Source organism: Sitophilus oryzae, unplaced genomic scaffold, assembly GCF_002938485.1.
Source record: "Sitophilus oryzae breed Bouriz unplaced genomic scaffold, Soryzae_2.0 scaffold_1189_pilon_pilon, whole genome shotgun sequence".
In the NCBI taxonomy this organism is placed as follows: Eukaryota; Metazoa; Arthropoda; class Insecta; order Coleoptera; family Curculionidae; genus Sitophilus; species Sitophilus oryzae.
In genome coordinates this window covers 993,225-1,017,851 of record NW_022145825.1, presented here as the reverse complement: position 1 = coordinate 1,017,851, position 24,627 = coordinate 993,225, and the positions used below count along the sequence as shown (strand labels likewise).

Sequence of the window (24,627 nt, the reverse complement as noted above, 5' to 3'; positions counted from 1 at the left end):
TACCATCGACCCAGCCCTAACTGACATCATAGAGAACAATCCTGGATACGTTGAAGCGGAACTAATATTTCAACAAGACGGTGCACCTCCACATTACTCTCAAAATGTGCGTAATTATTTAAACAATAACTTTCCCGGTCGGTGGATAGGACGAAGGGGTGCATTGAGTGGCCTCCCCGGTCACCCGACTTGACTCCTTTAGACTTTTTTCTATGGAGACACATAATTATTGATGTTTGTCGCAAAGTTACCCCGCAAGTTCTTCAGAATGTTCGAGAACGGTTCGAAAATAGTTGGTATTACTGTTTGGAGGTTGACGTGCAACATTTTCAGCATTTGCTTTATTAATAGGTAATTTTTTTAATGAATTCAATTTATGCTTTTTTTGCAAAAAGTACATTTTAAATTTCAATCCTTCATATTTTCAAAATAACTCGACCGATTTTCAAAAACCAAGCGGGGAAATATAGAGTATAGAAAGCCCTTTTCATTGCGGTACCGCTGGACCCCCCTTTCCATTTAAAAGAAAATGGGGGATGATACCCCCGCTGAGAGGGTCAAAGATTTTACAATCATTTTTGGGGCAAAAGTTGTCCCCCACACAAACAAAATTGACGTGTTTTTGAATTTTCTAAAAAAAAAATTATCCTGGCCGTTATGCCTTGCGGAACGTTTTTGATGGACCACCCTGTATATTATACGAACAATATATAACTATGGAAACAATATGTTATTTACACCACTTACTTAGTATTAGTACTATGTGGTACTATAACATTTTCAAAGTATTATTTTTCTGTTGTGTCGATATGAATTAAAAGAAATATATATTTTGCTAAATACGGACCTGCCAGTTCTGACTAATTGTAAATTGTACCTTCAAATTACTGTAACTAAGATTTTTTCCTCAGATGTTTCAGTACATCAACATACATATCATCGCAATCATACATAGTTCCTTAATAATTTTTTTAAGTTTTTTGAAAGTGAAAAGTGGTCTGTGTGTGTTAAAAAATTATTAATGTTGAAATATTAATAATTGTTAGAATGTCTACAGTAAGTATCTGTATAATTTATTTTATTTCTTTCAGTTTTTATTATCTATTATTTTGTGATTATATTTTTTATGAAATTTTTAAGATTCTTAATATTTATTTTATTACATTTTAGGGAACCTACACTAATAAAGCGTACATTTCTGATAATGTGGATAATTCAGAAGAAGTTACTGCTACAAAAAATACTTCACAAGTAAGAAAAATATTTAAATTAAGATAGTATTTTATAATGTTATGTCAATTAATAATACTTTTAAATTTATAATAATATTTTGCAACAATTAAAACAAATTTTAAGTAAGTAATACAAATTCAGTAAAGATTTTTTATTGATTTAATGACTAAAACTGATCAGTAGTATAAGTAGTAGAAAGCAGTATGATTTTTATAATTTTAAAAAGTTTGTATTTTTTATACAGGATGTCAAAAAAATAGTGTATCTAACTTCGGTGGGTGATTCTATAGATAAAAATAAAACAAAAAGTTAAAATAAATAAAAGCTAAAATGCTTTCCGAAGAAAAATAATATATTATTTTGTTTATTTTTAAAAACATTAGAAAACCGTTTTTCTTGAAGTTAGGTACCGTAAAATGGGGTGAATAGAAACATAGGGGTGAATAGAAACAAAATTTCTGAAAAAAATCAAATCACGATTAAAAATATTCAAAGTAAAAAGAGTCGACATATCTAATTTTTCTATCATTGGTAATACACAATAAAATGTAAAAACTATATTTTTATCTGTGGCAGCACTGTTTCTGTCAATCAGCTGATCAATAAATGTGAGATCGATTTATCACCTATTTTGTATGGCGCGAAAACTTTATAAATAAAATATTTATTTTTAAAGCAATACTTAAGCTGGTACATGTAAGTTGTTATATTATATGTATTGTTAATTATTGCTAAACCTACTAAAATTTGTAATAATTATCTGTTTCTAATCACCTTGTTGGAAATAGAATAGATAAAAACCTTAACATCAATGTGTGTTTCTATTCTCCTGAATAGCAGGTGAATAGAAACACAAAAGTTATTTTTATTTAATATTTATATGCATATTTTTCAAAAATCAAATTATATGTATACGCAAAGAACAAACAAAGACCCATGTTTTAAAATATTCGGGAACATAATACCACATTTTTATCAACCGGTATATCGCTAATAGCCTACGAAACTGTTTCTATTCACCCCATTTTACGGTACTATTACACACATTTTCATGCCACAGCGAATGGCGATAGTACAATCTGGTGGTACTTCTTTTATCCTTATAGATACAGTAATTTCAATGAATGAAAATTAAAGGTAGGATTTTTTTATGTAAAAAAGTGCTCTTCGTTTAGTTCGAAACAGTGAACGGTTTTCAAGATATTTTCGTTTAAAGATTTCGATGCATCGATTATTAGCATTAGCGAAATCAGAAGATTAATTTATTTAAAATTTCTTTACATTTTATCATTTCACTAATATCTAAAATAGATGCATCGTAATCTTTAAACGCACATATCTTGAAAACCATTCACTTTTTCGGACTAAAGGAAGAGCACCTGTTTGACGTAAAAAAGTTCTAGCTTTTTATATCATTTGTTGAAATTACTGTATCTACAGGGTGTCCCACTTAAGATGGATACAAGCCAATATCTTGGTTGTTTGTTGAGCGATCTTTTTCATTTTTGGCAGGAGGCTGTATGGCTATAAGACGTACATTTTGCCCAGGGAATACCCTGCGATACCTCATAAACGTACGTTTTAATGGGGTTTGATATTTTTCGAGTCAAGAGTAAACTACCCTTAGGACAGTATTTATTTCAAATCTTATAAATTATATTGAATCCTCCTTACTTAAGATACTTAAGTTCTAATTTTTATAAATATTGATACAGGCTGTGTCATTAAAATAAGACATTTTTTTATTATTATTTTTTTAAGTACCTACGACGCCACTGGATAAACAACTGGTTTATTATCAATAACCAATTATATCCAATTATCAATTAATAATCAGTTTAAGTTTGGTCGAAGATGTTGACTTTTAGTTCGTTATGGTTTTATAAATCTTTGTTTAGAGCATATTTTTCAAAGTTAATAGATTGTTTTAAATAACTATTTGGATTTTTTAAAATATTTCTCAATAAAACGAATTAAAATCATATTTCAGATTCCATTGAAAACTGGGTCTTTAAATTATTTTGTGACTCATTTTATTCAATTGTATTAGCAAACTTAAAAAACAATTTTTTAAAGTCAACAAAATAAATTGAAAATATTTAGTTTTTTTGTATCGTATCTTAATTATTATGGAAGCTATCTGAAAACTTAAATCGATTATTAATTGATAATTGGTTATAATAATTGGTTATTGATAACAAACCAGTTGTTTATCCAGTGGCGTCGTAAGTCATAAGTACTTAAAAAATAATAATAAAAATAAAAATGTCTTATTTTAATAACACACCCTGTATCAATATTTATCAAAATTAGAACTTAAGTATCTTGGCTAAGGAGGATTCAATATATTTTATCAGATTTGAAATAAATACTGTCCTAAGGGTAGTTTACTCTTGACTCGAAAAATATCAAACCCCATTAAAACGTACGTCTGTGAGGTATCGCATTTCTTACCCTGGGCAAAATGTACGTCTTATAGCCATACAGCCTCCTGCCAAAAATGAAAAAGATTGCTCAACAAACAACCAAGGTATTGGCTTGTATCCATCTTAAGTGGGACACCCTGTATAAGGATAAAAGAAGTACCAACAGTAGTACTCTCTATCCTAATGTAAAGTACCCTTTCAGGGCTGTTTCGGAATTTTTTACAATCGCCATTTGCTTGGCAAAAAATGTGTGTAAGAGGACCAAATTTCAGGAAAAACAGTTTACCAGTATTGTTAAAAATAAACAAAATATATTATTTTTATTTAACCTTTCGAGGGCTGTAACGTCTTCGGGAAGCATTTTAGGACATAATATGTTCATAGCAAACTTTCTGTTTTATTTTTATCGGTAGAATCACACACAAAAGTTATATACACTATTTTTTTGACACCCTGTATACAGATTTAAATACTAGCTATATTTATACGTTTTAATGGTTAATTGTATAGGAAACCGCCCTTTTACAATATTTACCAGAGATATCTTTATTTTATATAAATCATATCAACAAACATTCTCTATTTCCACTGATTTTTGTACAATAGGGTCATAAAAAAAACGTTTTTGATAAGGTGCCATCCGTTTGCGTTGCTATAAAATAGATAAAATGGCGGCTTCCACTCGATTGTACAGGAACAGCATAAATATTTGCGGAAATATTTGTGGGAAATTGTGCGGTAAACTGTGGAGGAACATCCCGAAATCTAGTAAATAATCTAGTACTCATCTAAGTTGATGGGATTTAATTATTGTTTTATTTCATTGTTTTTCTAGTTTTGTAACTTGTGTAATAAAATAATAAAAGAACTGTAATTATCATAACTTATTATTCATGTTTTTGCCAAGGGACAATTCTCTCTCTTTGGTATTTCTTTGATTTTTTTTTAAATCCATAATACAAGGTGGTCCGAACTGTATCCGGAAACTTCGGCAGCATATTCTGTAGATAAAAATGGGTAAAAAATTCGTATAAATGTGTGTCCTAAAATGCTTACTTTCAGAGATACAGGGTGTAGAAGTTTCATTTTTATCTCGATTTTTTCTAAATAATTTCTGAAGTAACGTCAATTTTTGGATGAAAATTGGTGTCTGGGAGTTTTTTGACATGAGGATAGTAGAGGGCGCCTCCTACATGTATTTTAACTGTTTTGAAGCGTAATAACTTTTTATCCGTCCTGTATAAAACTACCAAGCGAAGAAATATACATCTCTATGACTTTTTACGTAATAAATATCTCTATAAAAATCGCTACGAGCAACCGTTCTTAAGATATTTAGAATGGAAATAGACAATACATGTCATTATTGACGAAAAATAAACACGTTGAGTAGGTAATTATTTCACTGACATAATAAATTTGGGAAATTTTTATTTTTTTAAATTAATCATAAATTTGTCTGCAAAAAATGATGATAAAACAGTTTCTGTTGAACTTTTGGCACAAAATCATTTCAAATTTATGATTTCAGTCTAAAGGTGCGTATTCATTATCCGAACGAACGAACGAACGAATGAAAGTGCGGTATATTTGGACGGGGACCGAACGCATGCGGCCGTTCGTTCGTTCGTTCGCTCGACCATCCGTTTCGAGTCGGTACATCAAAGGCGTTCGCGTCCGATCTTCTCGTGCGGTTCTATCGTACGGTCCTCGTCCATACCACTAGCTCTGCCACTAGCAAACATTCGTTCGTTCGTTCGTTCGTTCGTTCGTTCGTTCGTTCGTTCGTTCGTTCGTTCGTTCGTTCGTTCGTTCGTTCGTTCGGATAATGAATACGCAGCTTAATAACTATTTAGTCATCATGTTTAATTTATGTCAATGATGACAGGTAATGATAATTTCGAATCCAAATATCTCGAAAACCATTACTCGTAGCGATTTTTACCAAGACACATTTTTCACGTAAGAAACGTTGTAAATGTATATTTCTTTACTCGGTAATTCTATACAGGTACGGACGAAAAGTTATTACTCTTCAAACAAGTTAAAAAATATGTAGGTTGCGCCCTCTACTAGGAGGAGTCATACTGACATCAAATTCAAATTTCTCATGTCAAAAAACTCCTAGACACCAATTTTCATCCGAATATTGACGTTGCTTCAGAAATTATTTGGAAAAAATCGAAATAAAAATGAAACTTCCACACCCTGTATCTCCGAAACTAAGCATTTTAGGACATACATTTATACGAACTTTTTTTCCTATTTTTATCTACAGAATATGCTGCCGAAGTTTCCGGATACAGTTCGGACCGCCTTGTATTATGGATTAAAAAAAAAATCAAAGAAATACCAAAGAGAGAGAATTGTCACTTGGCAAAAACATGAATAATAAGTTATGATAATTACAGTTCTTTTATTATTTTACTACACAAGTTACAAAACAAGAAAAACAATTAAATAAAACAATAATTAAATCCCATCAACTTAGATGAGTACTAGATTATTTACTAGATTTCGGGATTTTCCTCCAAAGTTTACCGCACAATTTCCCACAAATATTTCCGCAAATATTTATGCTGTTCCTGTACAATCTACAGAATACAATCTATAGAATATGGTGCCGAAGTTTCCGGAATACAGTTTGGACCACCCGGTATACAGGGTGTTTTAAAAAGCATACCCCATCTCTTGTGGAAACATTTCCTCACGTAAAAATAAGATTTATTTTTCCTATCAACAAAGGTCCGATTATTTTTTACCATTAAAATATGTGGCACTTATAGTAATATTTACCCTCAAAATTTCATTCGAATTGGCTAAAAGCACTTGGAAAAAAATTATAACAAATTGAAAAAAGATGAATACTTTAACCCTTTTTAGCTATAAAACAAAGCAGAATCGGACCTATGTTAATATGAAAAATAAATATTATTTTTACGTGAGTAATCTCTCCACGAGAGATGGTACATGTTTTTTGAAAAACACCCTGTATATTATTTCTTATATGCTTGCAAAAAAGTGACGACAAAGTCACTAAGTCTTGAGCATATGATTTTATTGTAGAATTTTAGAATTTAGAATGAGTGGGAGGGGGGTTAATCACTGCGACCTTACAGATCCATTGTGTCCCCTTTTCTTGAGTCATAACTCATCATACAGTCCCAGGGCTTTGACAAAAGCCAGTATCTGGGACGGTTTTATAGAGGGTAGTTCTCCATCTCCAATATCAGTCGTACCAAAATTCATGGCACGAATGGTTGTCGTCTCGGCGCACTCAGTGATGAGGTGTACTGGTGTTTCCCCATCTTCCCCACAGAAACTGCATTCGCCGTTTCTTCTTAGTTTCAATCTACTGAGGTGTTCATTGAGGAGACAGTGTCCTGTTAAAAACCCCGTGACAATCCGAAGATTGTTCTTACTTAAACCCAGGAAGATCTGTGATTTTTCTTGATCATAAGCTCTCAGAAACTTCTTCGAGTGTCTTAGACCGTTGCAAGATTTCCATTCCAGGTTGCGGATGGAATCTTCCAAGTTCTTGAGTTCCGCCTTGAGTTGGTTACCACTTGGAGATTTTATTGTACTAAACTTGATAATTTTAATACTTACTAAAAAATACCTATTAATAGGAAAGGAACAAATATTTACAATCTATCATATTTAGCTAACTTAGCTAGAGTTGGTCTGGAAATAGAGATTGCTGTTATTTTACTCCCAAAATTATAAGATGAATGTCATCGATCGTCATTTCAAAGTCAACTTGACGTACACCGTTTTTTTATACAAACATTTATTAATATACATTTATTAGTTTAAAGCTTAATAGTATCTATCATTAAACAAGGCACAACATAAACACGCAAAAATTTTATGATCAATGTTGAAACGAAGTTAAAAAATAAATCGCAGCAATATAACTGCACTGACATACAATTATTAAGTTATTTATAAACAGGAAAACAACAAACCAATATTTCTATTTTAATGATTACATATAAATTATATCTGGCTTCTAAATGACGACAGATAATTGGGTAAAAATAGGTATTCTTTTGAAGTATATCTTTACAAATTAATACATTGTTCATATGTTATGGTCTTACAATTTTATTAAACAAGGATAGCTGCAACTTGTATAGATATTCGAAATATTATATTCATTTTATTTTTGTTCTTAATTAATTCTTTAATTATATTCGTTTAATTTTTTTGGAACTTCTTTTAGCATTAGTTTTTCCAAGTCAATAATAATAATAAAACATACAGAGTGTCCAAGAAATAAATGCAAGTAGTTTAACTGGTAGTATATTTCAACCCCAGAAACACGCCTATGAGGTCTTTTTCGCGGAAAAAAAATTTGAAAATTCGAAATTTTTTGGAAATTTTTTTAGTTTTTAGTTAAAAAACATAATTTCTTGATAATATGGCAACATAGGTATTAGATTAAATTTACAAGAAAGAATATCCAGAAAAGATCCAGTGGTTCTCAAAATTTTAGCAAAAAATTATTTTTTTTGGAAATTTTCAAAGTAAAATAACTCCGTTATTTTATACTTATTTGAAAACCGATAAAGAGAAAATATATTTCTTTTATCGAGATCTACCACCCCTTAAAATACTTGCACTTATTTCTGGGACACCCTGTATAATAAAAAAATATTTTTTAAATACCTAGGCAAGAACATAATATACAATTAGTTAGTTCTTAGCGAAGTTCATAACTGATTATCTTACTACAAAGTAACGTATATTATACGGGATGAGTCTTAAATAAGTGCAAATAATTTTAAGTGTAGTATATTTCTACCCCAAAAATACGAGAGTAGTAATGAGATTTTTTTCGCGATTTTTTGTTTTAAATTTGGAATTTTTTGAAAAATCTTTTTTGAATATTTAGTTAAAAACATAATATCTTGATGATATGGCAACATAGGTAGTTTAAATTTACAAGAAAGAAAATCCAGAGAAGATCCAGTGGTTCTCAAAATTTTAGCAAAATATCATTTTTTTAATTTTCAAAGTAACATATCTCGGATATTTTGGACATATTTGGAAAACGGTAAAGAGAAAATATGTTTCTTTCGTCGAGACCTAACAGCCCCAAAAATATTTGGACTTATTTAAGACTCGACCAGTATCTATAGTTACATGCCAGTGAAAAGTTATTTCTTTATGTCTCCCGAATAGTAAGCACCTTAAGCTACCTTAAAGTAACATTTTACAGTTTTATCTGGACTTCGCAATAATGTCACTATTCTCTAGCTTCCAAAACCAATACGGGAACAGGGATCGGAGTGTTTGGGCCGAGAGCTAATTACTCCGAACCAATGGGCACTTACTCTAGTATCCTACAGGCAGAAATCTACGCTATCGAGAGATGCGTACAACTTATCTTAGATAGGAACTATCGGAAACAAGAAATAGCCATCTTATCTGATAGTCAAGCAGCGTTAAAGGCGATCAACTCAGTATCAATCAATTCGAAATTGGTCAAAGAATGCATAGAGAAGCTGAATAAATTAGGCAAAGAAAACAAAGTCCTCCTACACTGGGTGCCTGCTCACCAAGGGATAGAAGGCAATGAAAAAGCAAATAATCTAGCTAGGAAAGGAGCGAACACTCCACTAACTGGACCAGAACCGTTCTGCTTTCCAAGTGGTAACCAACTCAAGGCGGAGCTCAAGAACTTGGAGGATTCCATCCGCAACCTGGAGTGGAGATCTTGCAATGGTCTAAGACACTCGAAGAAGTTTCTGAGGGCGTATGATCAAGAAAAATCACAGATCTTCCTGGGTCTGAGTAAGAACAATCTTCGGATTGTCACGGGGTTTTTGACAGGACACTGTCTCCTCAATGAACACCTCAGTAAATTGAAACTAAGAAGAAACGGCGAATGCAGATTCTGTGGGGAAGATGGTGAAACACCAGTACACCTCATCACTGAGTGCGCCGAGACGACAACCATTCGTGCCATGAATTTTGGTACGACTGATATTGGAGATGGAGAACTACCCTCTATAAAACCGTCCCAGATACTGGCTTTTGTCAAAGCCCTGGGACTGTATGATGAGTTATGATTCAAGAAAGGGGGACACAATGGATCTGTAAGGTCGAAGCGATTAACCCCCCTCCCACTCATCCTAAATTCTAAATTCTAATGTCACTATTTTTTTTTTTTATTTTGATATAATAGCCGTAAATCTACAACCTCTGGACAAAACCAACTGTAGAATAAATAATAATAAAACAATAATACTTATAAAACAATTTTATTTTGTTCCATTATTTAAGGAAAACACTGAAAACGAAGAATCCAACGAAGAAAATCGAGTCCAGTGGGACAACCCCATCGAATTTCTCCTGTCCTGCATTGCCATGAACGTGGGTCTTGGAAATATATGGAGGTTTCCATTTGTAGCGTACGAAAATGGCGGTGGAGCATTCCTTATTCCTTATATTTTAGTACTGATGTTCATGGGCAGACCCATGTACTATTTGGAAGCTTGCATGGGCCAGTTTGTAAACAGAGGAAACGTGAAAATGTTTGAAAGTTTAGCTTTAGGTCTAAAAGGTAAGACACAATACATTACAAATGTTATTAACAAAATAATATACATATACAGGGCGTTTCAAAAAGCGTGTGCCAGATTCCTCGCGCTGCGCAACAAAATTTGATCGTATTTTCAAAAGAGAAGCAGTTCGATATTTATTGGGACTGAAAAGTAGAACTCACTGCCAGCATTTCTTTAAAATAAAATACAATAAATAAAATACAATTTTCCTATTGTAAAATTTTATTGATGTGCCTTTTTTGTGTTCTGCAATGTTCATGTATGTTCTATTTGTAATTTTAATGACGTATTTTTTTTTTAATTGTATGATTTGTATTGTATGATATTTTTTATTATTTGTGTATTTTTTGTGCTTTCGCTTGGTTTGTAAATGCTTAGTCGATGAAGCTATTTTGGCTTTGTACAATAAAGCGTTATTTATTATTATTTATTAAAAATAAGATTTATTTTTTTATATCAACATATATTCTCTTACCTGTCCGACTCTGCTTTGTTTCATCGTTACAGGGTTTTTTTCATTTTTTTATAATATCTTCCTATCCATAATTAAAAATGTGTTGTCATATTCATCATTGACGTGCATATTGATTATCGCTGGAATATTGTTCTAAAAAAAACATGTGCGCCACTGACTTTTTTTCTTTTGTTAACTAAATTGTGCATATTTTGTCGATTTCGAAAAAAAGTCAGTGGCCCATATACACTAGGGTGGAGCGAAAAAATGAATTTGATATATTCAGTACGCATGACTCTGTAAAGTACGGAGAACTTTAAAATAATCATTTAAAAATTAAAACGGAAATTTTTCGACACCCCCTTCCACCGCCCCAACCCATTCACTTTTATTTTTCACATTTTCGCGCTGTGGTGGTGAAAAATAAACATTAACGAAGAAAAATCATTTACAAAAAATGTTTGTTTTAGTAAGACAAGTATTTTGCAAGCTCAGGTAGTTTAAAAATAAATAAATAAATAATACGTTTCTCTTTCACTTTAAAACTTATTGCGTTTTTGCCCGTAAAATAGTATACTTTTTATTTCAAAATAGTTTGTGCCATTACCTATAAAATATAATGACCTTTAGGACCGACTTTTATGGGCGAAAAGACAAGACGCCCACTTTTACAGATAACAGAAAAAGGGCAATAGTAGAAGAACATGTTGTGTTGGTAGAAGAATCCAGATCAAAATATATTGGTCACATATACTTCTGGATCTTCTTCAAGTATATTAGAAGCTATGATTCAATTTTTGAAGACATTCTATTGCACTGGACGATCTGTAGGTCATCGGTTGTGATGGAACTAATACGAAAGTCGGAAATGAGAACGGAATAATAACCAGATTAGAAAGAAAACTGGATCGTCCTCTTCAATGGTTTGTTTGCATGTTGCATGCTAACGAGCTTCCGTTGCGACATCTTTTATTACATCTTGACGGTGAAACATCTGGTCCCAGGGCATTTAGAGGTCCTACTTTTAAAGTAGCTGTAAAAAACTGCCCATTGTAAAATTTTCCAAAATAGCCTTTGTGTTACCGAATATGGAATTAAGCACAGAACCAAGATATTTATATGACATGTGTGTTTTAATAAGAAGTGGAAATTGCTCTGAAGGGCTGTCAAAACGTGATTCTGGAAAATTAGTGCACTCTCGCTGGTTGACTACAGTAAACAGAATTTTGCGCCTATACGTAGCTACGTCAAATCCTAATCAGAATTTGGTACCATTCTGAGAAGAATTCTCAGAAGATTCTGAGAAGAATTCTCGATTTTTTAATAATCCGGTTTAAAATTTGACGCTGACGACTACTATGATTTAATTGAATGACAAAGTTTGCGTTATAATGAACCCTCTGTAACCAGAAAGCTGACCGTAGAACTAATAAAAGAAGTGATAGAAAACCCAGAAGATTCATCTTTAGCACATCAGAAATTACTCTTGTCATACCCAAGCAGTAGAACGGGCATTAAAGGTGGTAACTGAAGCATCCATTACGGTTTGCGGCTACGAGAGGAGGGATGGAGTCATAAGAAGCAAACTAAATTCAAGAACATTGATGCCTAAATTTGAATCAAAAAAGAATTTTAAAACCAAATAATTGTTCTTTAAGCTTATGTTATTATTTTATTTTGTTTTGTCTTATTTTTCAATTAGTTTTTTCTGTAATACAAATATTTTCTTAAAAATTCATCTTTTATTACTTTGCCTCATGGAGATAATCACAAAAAAAAATAGTGCATTCAAAATACATACCTTTTTGAGTAGAAAGTTATTGGACACTCAAGCATTATCACTTTAAAACAATCCGACTTTTTTTAAATTGGCTGTGGCGGTGGAGGGGGGAGTCGTAGAAAAAAAGTTTATATACAAAAAATACTACTTTTTCCATAATAAAGCTTTCTCATACTCAGGCGATATCATTTTCAACAAAAAAAAATCTGAAATTTTTAAGTTGACTGTGGTGGTGGAGGGGGAAATTAAAAAAAGAAAACAAAAATACGTGACGCATTATTTTTTCATATCACAGCTATTGTCCGGTCAGGAAACTTAATTTTCGAAAACAAAAAAATTCTCACCTATATGGTCGCTCCACCCTAATATACACGTCCCTGGTGAACCTGTCGACACTTTTTTATCATTAAAATATGTCTTGCTTATAGTAACTTTTACCCTCAAAATTTCATTCTAATCGCTAAAAGCACTTGGAAGAAAATTATAGTAAATCGAAAAAGAATAAAGACCTTATATAGGAAGTTAAAGGAAGCTGCAGCTACGAAACAAACCAGAATCGGACCTATTTTGATATAAAAAATAAATGTTATTTTTACGTGAGGAACATCCCCACGAGAGATGGCACATTTTTATATGAAACACCCTGTATCTTTAGACACACTACATTTTAAGGTATTGGATTTGGACAACTGATTGGAACGATATGCGTTGCTACTTACTATTGTTCTCTAATGGCCATAACATTGTTCTATTTCATCAATTCATTTACTGCTGATTTGCCTTGGGCCACTTGTAATCCATCTTGGGACAATGTCAGTTGGATAAATGAAAACAACATTACCTGCATTCCTTCGAAATCCAATGAATCTGCCGGAAGCCAGACTGGGAGTGAGATAAGTTCTGCTGAATTATATTTCAGGTAAGTGAAAAGTATCTCTCATATTCCTAATCCAAAAAATATATATGGTATGATCCATTAACCAAGAAAATTATGGCAAAAATAATGGCAGGAAATAGATGTATTGTAGAATGTAGAATGTTTAGGAGGGGAGTTAATCACAGCGACCTTATAGATCTATTGTGTGTTCCCCTTTCTTGAATTATAACGAGTTATAACTCATCATACAGTCTCAGGGCTTTAACAAAAGCGAGTATCTGAGACGGCTCCACAGAGGCCAGCTCTCCATCCTCGACATCAGCCGTACCAAAGTTCATGGCACAATTGGTCCTCGTCTCGGCGCACTCAGTGATAACGTGTTCTGGTGTTTCCCCATTTTTCCCACAAAATCTGCACTGTTTCTCTGCTTCAGCCTACTGAGGTGTTCGTTGAGGAGACAGTGTCCTGTTAGAAACCCCGTGACAATCCGAAGATTGTTTTTACTTAAATCAAGAAAAACCTTTGATTTTTCTCGGTCGTAAGTTCGGAGGAACTTTTTCGAGTGTCTTAGACCGTTGGAGGACACCCATTCCATGTTACGGATGGAGTCTTCCAGATTCTTCAGTTCCGCTGTCAGTTGGTTCCCATTTGGAAAACAGAACGGTTCTGGTCCAGTTAGTGGAGTGTTCGCTCGTTTTCTAGCTAGATAATTTTCTTTTTCATTGCATTCTATCACTTGGTGAGCAGGCACCCAGAGTAGGGGGACTTCATTTTCTTTGCCTAATTTGTTGAGCTTTTTCTAGGCATTCTTTGACCAACTTCGAATTGATGGTTACTGAGTTGATAACGTTAAGTGCTGCTTAACTATCGGATAGGATGGCAATTTCCTGTTTTCGATAGTTCCTATCTTAGATAAATTGTACGCATCTTTCGATAGCGTAAATTTCTGCCTGAAGGATACTGGGGTAGGTGCCCATTGGTTCGGAGTATTTAGTTTTCGGCCCAAATACTCCTAACCCTGTCCCTGCTTTGGTTTTGGAAGCATCAGTATACCACGTGATGGTATGGTCTTTTATATGCTGAGTAAGCGTTTTTTTCTTCCCCAATCCTTTTTATTACTCAATACTACAGTGAGGTGTCTCTTCTCAAAATTATAAATTCTTGGTATGTCATCCACTGGGAGTTGAAGAAGTGGAATTTTCTTTTTGAGGGTGTTCCAAGCCCCTGACCTGAAAATTCTCCCAGTACTGTTTCCGTCAATGACCATTCTGATCATTGTCGCATTGGCATAACTACCGACGACAATGTGCAGTGGTGTTAGGCCTAGAATGGCCTCCATTGCTGCTGTTGGACATGATCTCATGGCACCTGTGATGTAGATACATGCCAGTCTCTGTACTTTGAACAGGTTTTGCGTTGCTGTACGTTGCTCTAGTTTTGTATACCAAGCAACTGCTCCATAAGTAATCATGGGTCTTACTATCATGGTATACATCCAGCGCAAAATGTTAGGGGCGCAGCCCCACCTATTTCCCGCCAGTCTTCTGCATATCATGAGAGCCTTTGTGGCTTTGCTGGTAATGTTCTTAATATGCCTGTTTCAGAGAAGTTTACTATCCAGGGTTATTCCCAGATATTTCACTTCCTGTGATGGCAGTATTTCCTTTCCATCTAGATGGATTCTTTTCAAGTTTTTCAAACTTCGCTTTCTGGTGAATGGCACTACTGCGGTTTTATCTGAGTTAATACTCAGCCCGACAGTCCTGCACCATCTCTCAGCGATGCGGAGTCCTCTTTGAATAATATCACACAGGGTGCCTTCATGTTCTTCATGGATGTGTTAGCGCACTACAGAAAATTATTAAGAGTAAAAACGTCTCTAGAATTTTAAAAATCAGAATGTACCAAACAATGATACGACAAATATTGCTGTATGCATGTGAAACTTGGACGTTCAATGCAACGGAAAGTTCGAGGCTAGAGATTTGGGCAAGAAAAATACTGAGGAAGATTTTTGGAGGAAAGAAGATAGAAAGAATATGGACCAGAAGAACAAATGAAGAATTAAAGCAACTATATCGGGCACCGAGTATAACGGGAGTAGCAAGGGCACAAAGACTGAGATGGCTGGGACACATTCAAAGAATGGTTGAAGCAAAAGTTTCTAGTATGATAATGAAACGTGAAATAGGTGGAAAGAGAAGGAGGGGTAGACCGAGAACCAGACGGAAAAAGGATGTTGAAGAGGACTTGAGAAGGATAAGAGTAGATGGGTGGAGAATAAAGGCGAAGGACAGAAACAAATGGAGAAAGATAGCCAATCAAGCCATGAGCCTTTTAGGCTTTTATAGAGCCATAGATATGATCCAAGAGCAAGAAATATGGAATACTTTTATTTACCGACAAAAAATTATAATTTTTTCACAACAAAAAATATGCTGAAGGTTAATAATCGTTAAAACAACTTAAAACACTAAAATGCGGTGTTAGAAAGATCAACATCAACAGTTATTACAAAAGGAAGTAAAAATCTTATTTCATTTTTTATGAGCTGACAATTCTTTAATGTAGATTACATTAAGACTAAAGTACATTAAATAAACACACGAAATTATTTTAGTACCATCATTGATTCATTTTTGATTTGTCATTTTACCAATTCCATATTCTCAATCCATGTAATTATAATAACTTATGGAATATCAGACAAATTAATATAAAGACACGAACTTATCTTTAAAAATCTTAAAAATTAACATGAATTTATTTCAAAAATTAAAGAGTGTTTTTTCTTTTAGAGTAGAAGTTCTAAAAGAATACATGGACATATCAGATGGTATAGGCCTACCAGAATGGCGTCTAACTCTATGCCTACTGGTATCTTGGCTAATCACGTTTGCAATTTGCGCCAAAGGCATACAGAGTTCTGGAAAGGCCTCGTATTTTTTAGCATTGTTTCCATACGTCATCCTTGTGTCACTCTTGGTGCGGGCAGTGACGTTAGAGGGAGCAGCTACAGGAATACTGTATTTTATAAATCCTAAATGGGAAATGCTGTTAAGTGCGAAGGTATGTGTAATATAACAGTAGATTTTTAATAATTCTACAAGAGTAAAAATCTTTTCACGCATAATTATTTAAAAAAATATACAGGGTGGTCTGAACTGTATTTCGGAAACTTCCGCAGCATATCCTGCAGATCAGCAGTCAAAAAGATCGTATAAATGTATGTTCTAAAATGCTTTGTTTCGGAGATACAGGGTGTAGAAGTTTCATTTTTATTTCGATTTTTTCTAAATAATTTCTGAAGTAACGTCAATATTTGGATGAAGTTTTTTGACATGAGCAATTTGATTTTGATGTCAGTATGACTCCTAACTGTAGAGGGCGCCACCTACATATTTTTTAACTAGTTTTAAGAGTAATAACTTTTCGTCCCTATCTGTATAAAATGCTAAGTAAAAAATAAAAAAAAATACTAATAACTAATAATTGTTCTCGAGATATTTGGAATCGAAATTATGAATACCTGTCATCATTGACATAAATTAAACATGTTGACTAAATAGTTATTAGAGTGAAATCATAAATTTGAAATGTTTTTGTGCCAAAAGTTCAACAGAAACTGTTTTATCATCATTTTTTCGAAGAAAAGTTTATGATTAATTTAAAAAAATAATAATTCCCAAATTTATCATGTCAGTCAAATAACTATCTACTCGACATGTTTATTTTTTTGTCAATAATGACATGTATTGACTATTTCCATTTTAAATATCTCGAGAACAGTTGTTCGTAGTGATTTTTACTATGAGACATTTTTTACGTCAAAAATCACGGATATGTATATTTTTTCACCCAGTAGTTTTATACAGGTAGGGACGAAAATTTGTGACACTTCAAAGCAGTTAGAACACATATGTAAGTGGCACCCTGTATGAACAAGAGTCACATTGATTTCAAAATCAACTCTCTCATGTCAAAAATCTCCCAGACACCAATTTTCATCCAAATATTGACGTTATTTCAGATATTATTTGGTAAAAATAGAAAGAAAAATGAAACTTCTACACCCTGTATCTCCGAAACTAAACATTTTACGACATACATTTATACGAACTTTTTTACTTATTTTTATCTGCAGAATATTCTATCGAAGTTTCCGGAATACACTTCAGATCACCCTGTATACTAGATACTAGCGATGGGAACTATCGAATGAATTAGACTATCGAATGTTTAATGAATGAATGATTTCAACTATCGAATGGTTTTATTCGAATAAAATCATTCATTCATTTGTATACTAAAGCATATGTGACAACCTCGCCGTGCGACTAAATGGTTATCGTTGAGCCACGACTATCGAATGCTTTTGATAAATGAAATTTAGTATTCGTTTGATTTTTGTATGCGTCAGTGCATTATTAGTTCTTCCAAATTTTTATAACTTCGCCGTATAAATACTGTGCTATTTTTGCGTTTATTAAAATAGTTAAAATACTAAAATAGTAGTTATTTTTTAATTTTATTTATTGACGATTGTGTGCATGTGCAGGTGGTCAAAATTTTTCCGACAATTTGTGTGGTTTTCCGTAGTCCGATCTTTCAATTATTTAATTTTATATGATATATGGTCTATTTTTTAATGGGAAATTTTGAGAAGTAACAATTTTTAAGAGAGATGAGATGAACTTACAATTAATTTTAAAAATACATATTTGTATTTTAGATGTTTTAATAATATGAATTAGTTGAACTTAATAATCATATTTAAGTAATGTGGTTAAGTAAATGGTTATTGAACTCAAACTATGGGGTGAGAAAATTAAAATGAAAGTTTTGCACGTGCCAATTTAAAAAAAAAGTTATCGATGTTTGTATTTTGTTTATGCTAATTCTCTTACATGTAGTTTTTTGCGAAGAAATATTTCATTTATTTTTTAAAGTAAATGCCAGTAAAAGTAAATATAATTATTCAACAGTAATATAAAGCACTTAATATAAATAATTTTGATTTCTAATTTTTTATTTATATTTTTCTTCCATTACATTGTATGCTTTGAAAATTAATAAATGTTTATATTTCATGATTTTAAAATTTGTTGTTAATATAACAAATTAGTTCTGTAATTATTATTATTATTTAATAAACCAACGTTGCCCCCCAAAAAATTTAGAGAGTATATTATTTTTAAATAGGATCTAATATAAATAATTTTCACATCTAATTTGTTGTTTATATTTTGCTACTACTTAAAAAAATATTTATATTAAATGATTTTAAATTTTGTTGTTAATAGGTATAACAAATTATTACTGTTATTATTATTTATTAAACCAGTCTTTGCTTAAAAACATTAAAAATCAATATTTCAAGGCATACAATATTTCAAGGCAGATGACGGATCTATTCGATAATTTTTATTCGAATAGTTTTCAACGAATGTTTTCTTACTAACTATCGAATTATTCGAATGAATTGCAACTATCGAATGTTTCGATAGTATACATTCGATAGTTCCCACTACTACTAATTACTGAACTCTAATTTTTATTGAAGTCTAGGTAGCTTACTAGGAAGATCACAGTTGAGGGTTGGAACCTTTGGTGTTACACAGCAAAATAAAATTACACTAAATCACCACAATACACCAAAACACTTTTACTTTTACACTGGACGCGCGTTTCGCTAACCATGTTAGCATCATCAGCAGATGATTATAAACTGAATATATAATCATCTGCTGATGATGCTAACATGGTTAGCGAAACGCGCGTCCAGTGTAAAAGTAAAAGTGTTTTGGTGTATTGTGGTGATTTAGTGTAATTTTATTTTACTAGGAAGAGGTTCAGGAGATTCAAAAAAATGTGATTTTCTTTTTGTAGGTGTGGTACGCCGCTGTTACACAGTGTTTCTTCTCCTTAAATATTGGATTTGGATCTGTATCCATGTATGCATCATACAATAATTTCCGTCACAATGTCCATCGGTGAGTTTAAAAATATTATTACAAAGTATCATAGATGCTGTAAGATATTTTATCTGGATTAATACGCGTAAGCAGAATTTCCCAAGCGTTGACCAGTCCAAATACCCACATCGTTTAACGGCACTTAAGACAGTTTTTATATTTATTTGCTAACTTACAATTAACATATTATTTCATATTAAGATTATCTTTTGCAGAGATGCCATGGTTGTTACAACTCTAGACACTTTCACATCTCTTCTGGCTGGAACCATAATATTTGGAATACTAGGCAACCTGGCCTTCAAAATGCAAGTCGACGTTAGTGAAGTCATCAAGTCAGGAGGAACTGGATTAGCCTTCATATCATATCCAGAAGCCATAGCAAGGTTTGAGGTAGTACCATGGGTAAGTTCTATTTAAATTATGAATTATATATTACCTATTAAAAATAATGAATTATAAATTTATCAAGATTTTGAATCAATGAGTATAGACGCTAAAAGACTCCAAAAAAGTCCGAAATAAATAGTCACATATTATGTCTTTCTTTTACAAAAGGGGACTTAACATAGCTCTTAACTATTTTTGTTTTGTTTTAGTTGTTTGCAATTCTGTTCTTTTCAATGCTTTTTATACTGGGTGTTGGTAGTTTGATAGCACTACAAGGATGTGCGTTCACTGTCATAATGGATGCTTTCCCTCATCTGAAAATATGGCACGTGTCTCTTGGAACAGCTGTGCTAGGATTTATAGTTGGTCTAGTTTACATAACACCGGTAAGCAATCTTAAATTTTGCTCTATATGCAGTGTGTTCTATAAGATAGGCTCTAAGAAAAAAAAATAAGTATTTCAGAAGCTGTTAGAGGATCTGGTAATCAATTCTTGGTACAAGTCATATTTTGAAGCTATTAGAACTAAAAGTACTTCGGACTCTCATTGTCTTTATTTATTTTACTTATACCGGGTGCGTTTCAAAAGTGTCTCACCCCTATAACTTTTTTTTTTCACATAAAAATTGACGTATTCAGTTGCTTTCAGTAACTTCCTGTTTCACCACAAGTACACCAACTTTTGATTTTTAAATGACATTCTCGGTATTTTTTACTTTATTCGATAGAAAATGACACTCTGAATAGAATGACATAATATCTTATGTCAACTTTAGACATTTTCGAATATGGTTTATTTGAAACTGTAATATGCGGTTCGTAACGGCAATTTAACTCGAAATACCAAGTGTGTTGTACCAAATTGTTCGTAAAAAATGCTTTTTCCAAATATGCTAATGAGCCACCCTAGTTCCATTTGAAAAAAATTGAGGTATGAGGTTAAAATTACAGTTTAGGCATATTTTAACCGACCAGGACAAGACACGAAAAAGATTAGACGTCCAAATCTATTTTTCCAAGGCTCCTTGATCAAAAATTAGAGTTTCTAACACAGCCATGGCACTCTAGATTAAAATTTAAAATACGATATTTTTTTAAGTGAAAATGTCAAAAAGTGACATATGTAATTCGATTTAGAGTATAATTTTCTATCGAATAAAGTAAAAATACTGAGTGACCGAGGGTCACATTTAAAAATCAAAAATTGTAGCCATTTCCGGTGAAACAGGAAGTGATCAAAAACAACTGAATGCGTCAATCAATCTTAATTTAGACTAACATAAAAAATCTCGTTTTTTTATCTCAAGAAATATATACAAAAAAGTTATAAGGTTGAGCCACTTTTGAGACGCAGCCGGTATACTATAATATTTATTTTATTTATTATTACTAAAATATCTGCGCAACGATATAATTTTTTATCGCTATTGAGACTATTATTTGACGAAACGGGACGTTATTGACACGTGTGAATATACCTAAACCTGTAACTTTCCATTAATCTCGATTCACCCTGTATATCTCCGTTTATTTTTTTCAGGGAGGGCAATGGATATTTACCATGGTCGACTTTTTTGGTGGAACTTTCATATTTTACGTACTGAACATATTAGAAGTTGTAGCACTCATTTGGTGGTACGGTAAGTCAATCAAAGAAAAACTTAAAAGTATTCTAATATACTTTTTTAGGTCTGGAAAATATATGCCTGGATATCACTTTTATGACCAATAAAAAACCAGGTTTGTACTGGAGGATATGCTGGTGCGTTATAGTACCTGTCGTGATGATTGGGGTTTTTGTATATTTTCTTGTAACGATTGAGCCACTAACATATGAAGGCAGTCTATATCCAAATGATATCATAGGTAAGTATTTCTTAGTTTCTTGATTATTTAGTCAATATAGCATTTAAGTTCCAATTTATTTTGAACACGCTGTAGCATCTAACTCAAATATCTTTACCTAGTTACCTTCTTCATCTCTACAAAACTTTCCTACCAAATCTGAGTTCCCAACTTAAAAAATAATATAATAGAGCTACTAGCAATGTTTTACCATTTGGAATGTATACAGGGGGAGTCAAAAATAAGTGCACATATTTTCAGTACTGTACTTTTAACAAGAAATTAAAATAAAATAAAAAAAATCAAAATTTTTGTTATATAATGTGTGCCCTAAAAATATGTGCACTTGTTTAAAACTCACTCTGTATATTCAATAAATTGAACTATTGCAAACACTAGATGCTCGTTTTAGGTAGGTACTACATTAAAAAGGTATATAGAATTTTACGTAGAATCCTTGTTTATATATTCTTAAGGGTAGAATATAAAAATAAATTAAAAAATACAATGATATATTTAAAAAGGAATAATTTATATGCTTCAAACTTTTTGAAGCACCCTGTATACTTAATAAATAATAATTATAAACTGTATATTTTAATATTCCCTAAAACCTTGTCTATTAAATATTTTTCTATAATTCTTAAAACAAATTAAATAATAGACATGAATTTTTACTCTGTGTTGGATTCACCCTCTATACAGGGTGAGTCTTAAATAAGTGAAAATATTTTCAGGGCTGGTAGATCTTGATAAAAGAAACATATTTTCTCTTAATAAAATAAATAAATCCAAAATAATTGAGTTAAGAACCTTGAAAATTTGCAAAAAAATGATTTGTTTCTAAAATTTTGAGAACCACTTGATCTTTCCTGGATCTTCTTTCTTGTAAGTTGAATCTACGACCTATGTTGCCATGTTATCAACAAATTATGGTTTTTAACTAAAAACTAAAATAATTTCCAAAATTTTTTTCAAAAAATTTGAAATTTGCAATTTTTTTTCGCAAAAAAACCTTTCTCTCACCCTGTATTTAATAGGTTTTAATTCTTTTGTAGTTTGGGGATGGATTTTACTGGCCTTTGGAGTTGTCCAACCAATTTTATGGTTTACTTACGAATTCATTAAACTAAGATGGAAAAATTACGTTCCAATCAAGAAGGTAATTAATTATATAATTTTGCATAACATAACGTAATTTATAATAAAACATTAGACCTAAATTTTTTATTTTATCTAAACAAACATAGCGGAAAAATTACTTGAAACGTAGGTACATACCTACATGTTTATCTCAGTAAAAACATAATATGGATTTATTCTCCATAATAAATTGTGGAGTTTGTTTTGAAATAATAAATTAATATATAAATTTAAATACCCTTCCAAATATTACATAGCATATATTTTTAACTGTTTTTTTAGGTATTCAAATCGATGTTTGAACATACAAATTGGGGTCCAAAGAATCCCACTGTGAACGAAAAATGGAAAGACTTCAAATCAATCAAAAGCACAGAAAGGGACCTAAAATTAAGATCAAAACTGGTAGAAAAACTTTGTATATTAATAGGAAAATAACACAAAAATACTTATTATAAGTACTGCCTTTTTTTATACAACGATATGTATGTATATAGTACCTGTGATTTTAAAATAGAATAAGAACAAAAATTATAAATACGTTTACAATAAATATTTTAAAAAAAATGTCGTGATGTTTTTAGTAGTTTTTTAGTGAGTCACAGTGTAATTAACATTATTAAAAAAGTACCTATTTAAAAATTTTATTGGTTGAATTAAATTTATCCTGTGGTTAGATTGTATTTATCATGTACTAATAAAAAACTACTATATAAATTATTAAGAAGACAATTTTCATACCAAATATTGTATGAAGTCACCATGAGTATACAGGGTGGCCCAGCGTTCTGAAAAAGTTCTATGCTATACGTATGTGTTGTGAAAAATGTATTATTTAATAAGTTAAAAGTTTTCAGTTTTATTCTTGTTTTTTTCATAAAAGGTTTAGGAATAGAAACCTGATAAATCGTTGAAAAGCAATTTTATTTAGGTTTCGAGTTTTTTAAATAATATACATAGGCTTGAATTTAAAATACTTAAGAATAATTTGAACGATTTTATCACAAACGAAAATATTTTTTTTTACCTCCCTGTTTGATATCCAATCAGTTCATTTAGACAGGTCGAATATGTCATATATCTATAAACCAAATTTTAGCTTTCAATATGACAAATTTATTAATTAACCAATGCTTATTCAAGATCATGTTTTTGACAATTTTACACATATTTTATTTTTTTTTATCTCGAAAACTATTAGAGATTGGTATAGGTTAGTATAATAGATTTTTTTTTTGGAGATATAGAAGTAGTTACGAAAAATGTAATAATATACCGGGTGTTCCATTTAAAATAGCAAAGATGCTACCAATTTTAGTATGAAGCGGCAATACTGTAATGCTGAAAATAATTAGACAGATATCTAGCAGGTCTTTATGTAAAAATCCAAATTTGCAATTTTGTTTCCCATAAACGTCAAACGTGCCATGTCTGTGAATCACCGTGTATATATTCTGCTAAAAAATTCATGAACATTGGACTACAATTTAAAAAGACAAAAAAAAAATTCCGTTGCGGTTTTTTTGAAGTATAGTGTATATAAACATTTGTTTCTACTCACAACTGAACATAAAGAAATAAGATAATTATAGATAATGAATCTTTAAAAAATATTGTTGTTTAGTATTATTAGTTAGGGAATTTTCGATATATCCAAATATAAAAATAATATATGTAAATATGAGAACTACTGATTTCCCAATAGATCTTTATTTAAATACAAATTTACCAAATAGGAAAAGTTTTTAATATTTCACTCTATATTCCAGTAGGAGCAAGCAAAAAATAAATAAACATTAAAATTATACTTATAGATATATCATTAATTTCGAGAAATACTAAATTATTATAAAGATATTTTAGTGTATAAATGATAATATTTAAAGGATTGTTTTAAACATTAGATAAGAGTATTCTACAGCATTTCGTACT

At 31.6% G+C, this 24,627-nt stretch overlaps 1 protein-coding gene across 1 annotated transcript; it reads left to right on the top strand.

The window, feature by feature from the left end:
- The first annotated feature begins 758 nt into the window (after nucleotides 1–758).
- LOC115891668 (sodium-dependent nutrient amino acid transporter 1-like) lies at nucleotides 759–23,254 on the top strand. Its single transcript, XM_030912214.1, has 12 exons — nucleotides 759–1,056; nucleotides 1,171–1,251; nucleotides 9,951–10,230; nucleotides 13,138–13,384; nucleotides 16,141–16,411; nucleotides 19,232–19,335; nucleotides 19,533–19,722; nucleotides 19,917–20,093; nucleotides 21,248–21,347; nucleotides 21,397–21,573; nucleotides 22,611–22,714; nucleotides 22,978–23,254. The coding sequence occupies exons 1-12, from the start codon at nucleotides 1,048–1,050 to the stop codon at nucleotides 23,131–23,133; spliced, it is 1,896 nt and encodes a 631-aa protein (XP_030768074.1). The 5' UTR covers nucleotides 759–1,047; the 3' UTR covers nucleotides 23,134–23,254.
- The last annotated feature ends 1,373 nt before the right edge of the window (nucleotides 23,255–24,627 follow it).

Bases quoted from the DNA above. Each gene is read 5' to 3' on its own strand.
- LOC115891668 (XM_030912214.1), top strand. The intron at 19,336-19,532 runs GTGAGTTTAAAA...TATCTTTTGCAG, and splicing joins TTCCGTCACAATGTCCATCG to AGATGCCATGGTTGTTACAA. The intron at 20,094-21,247 runs GTAAGCAATCTT...TATTTTTTTCAG, and splicing joins GTCTAGTTTACATAACACCG to GGAGGGCAATGGATATTTAC.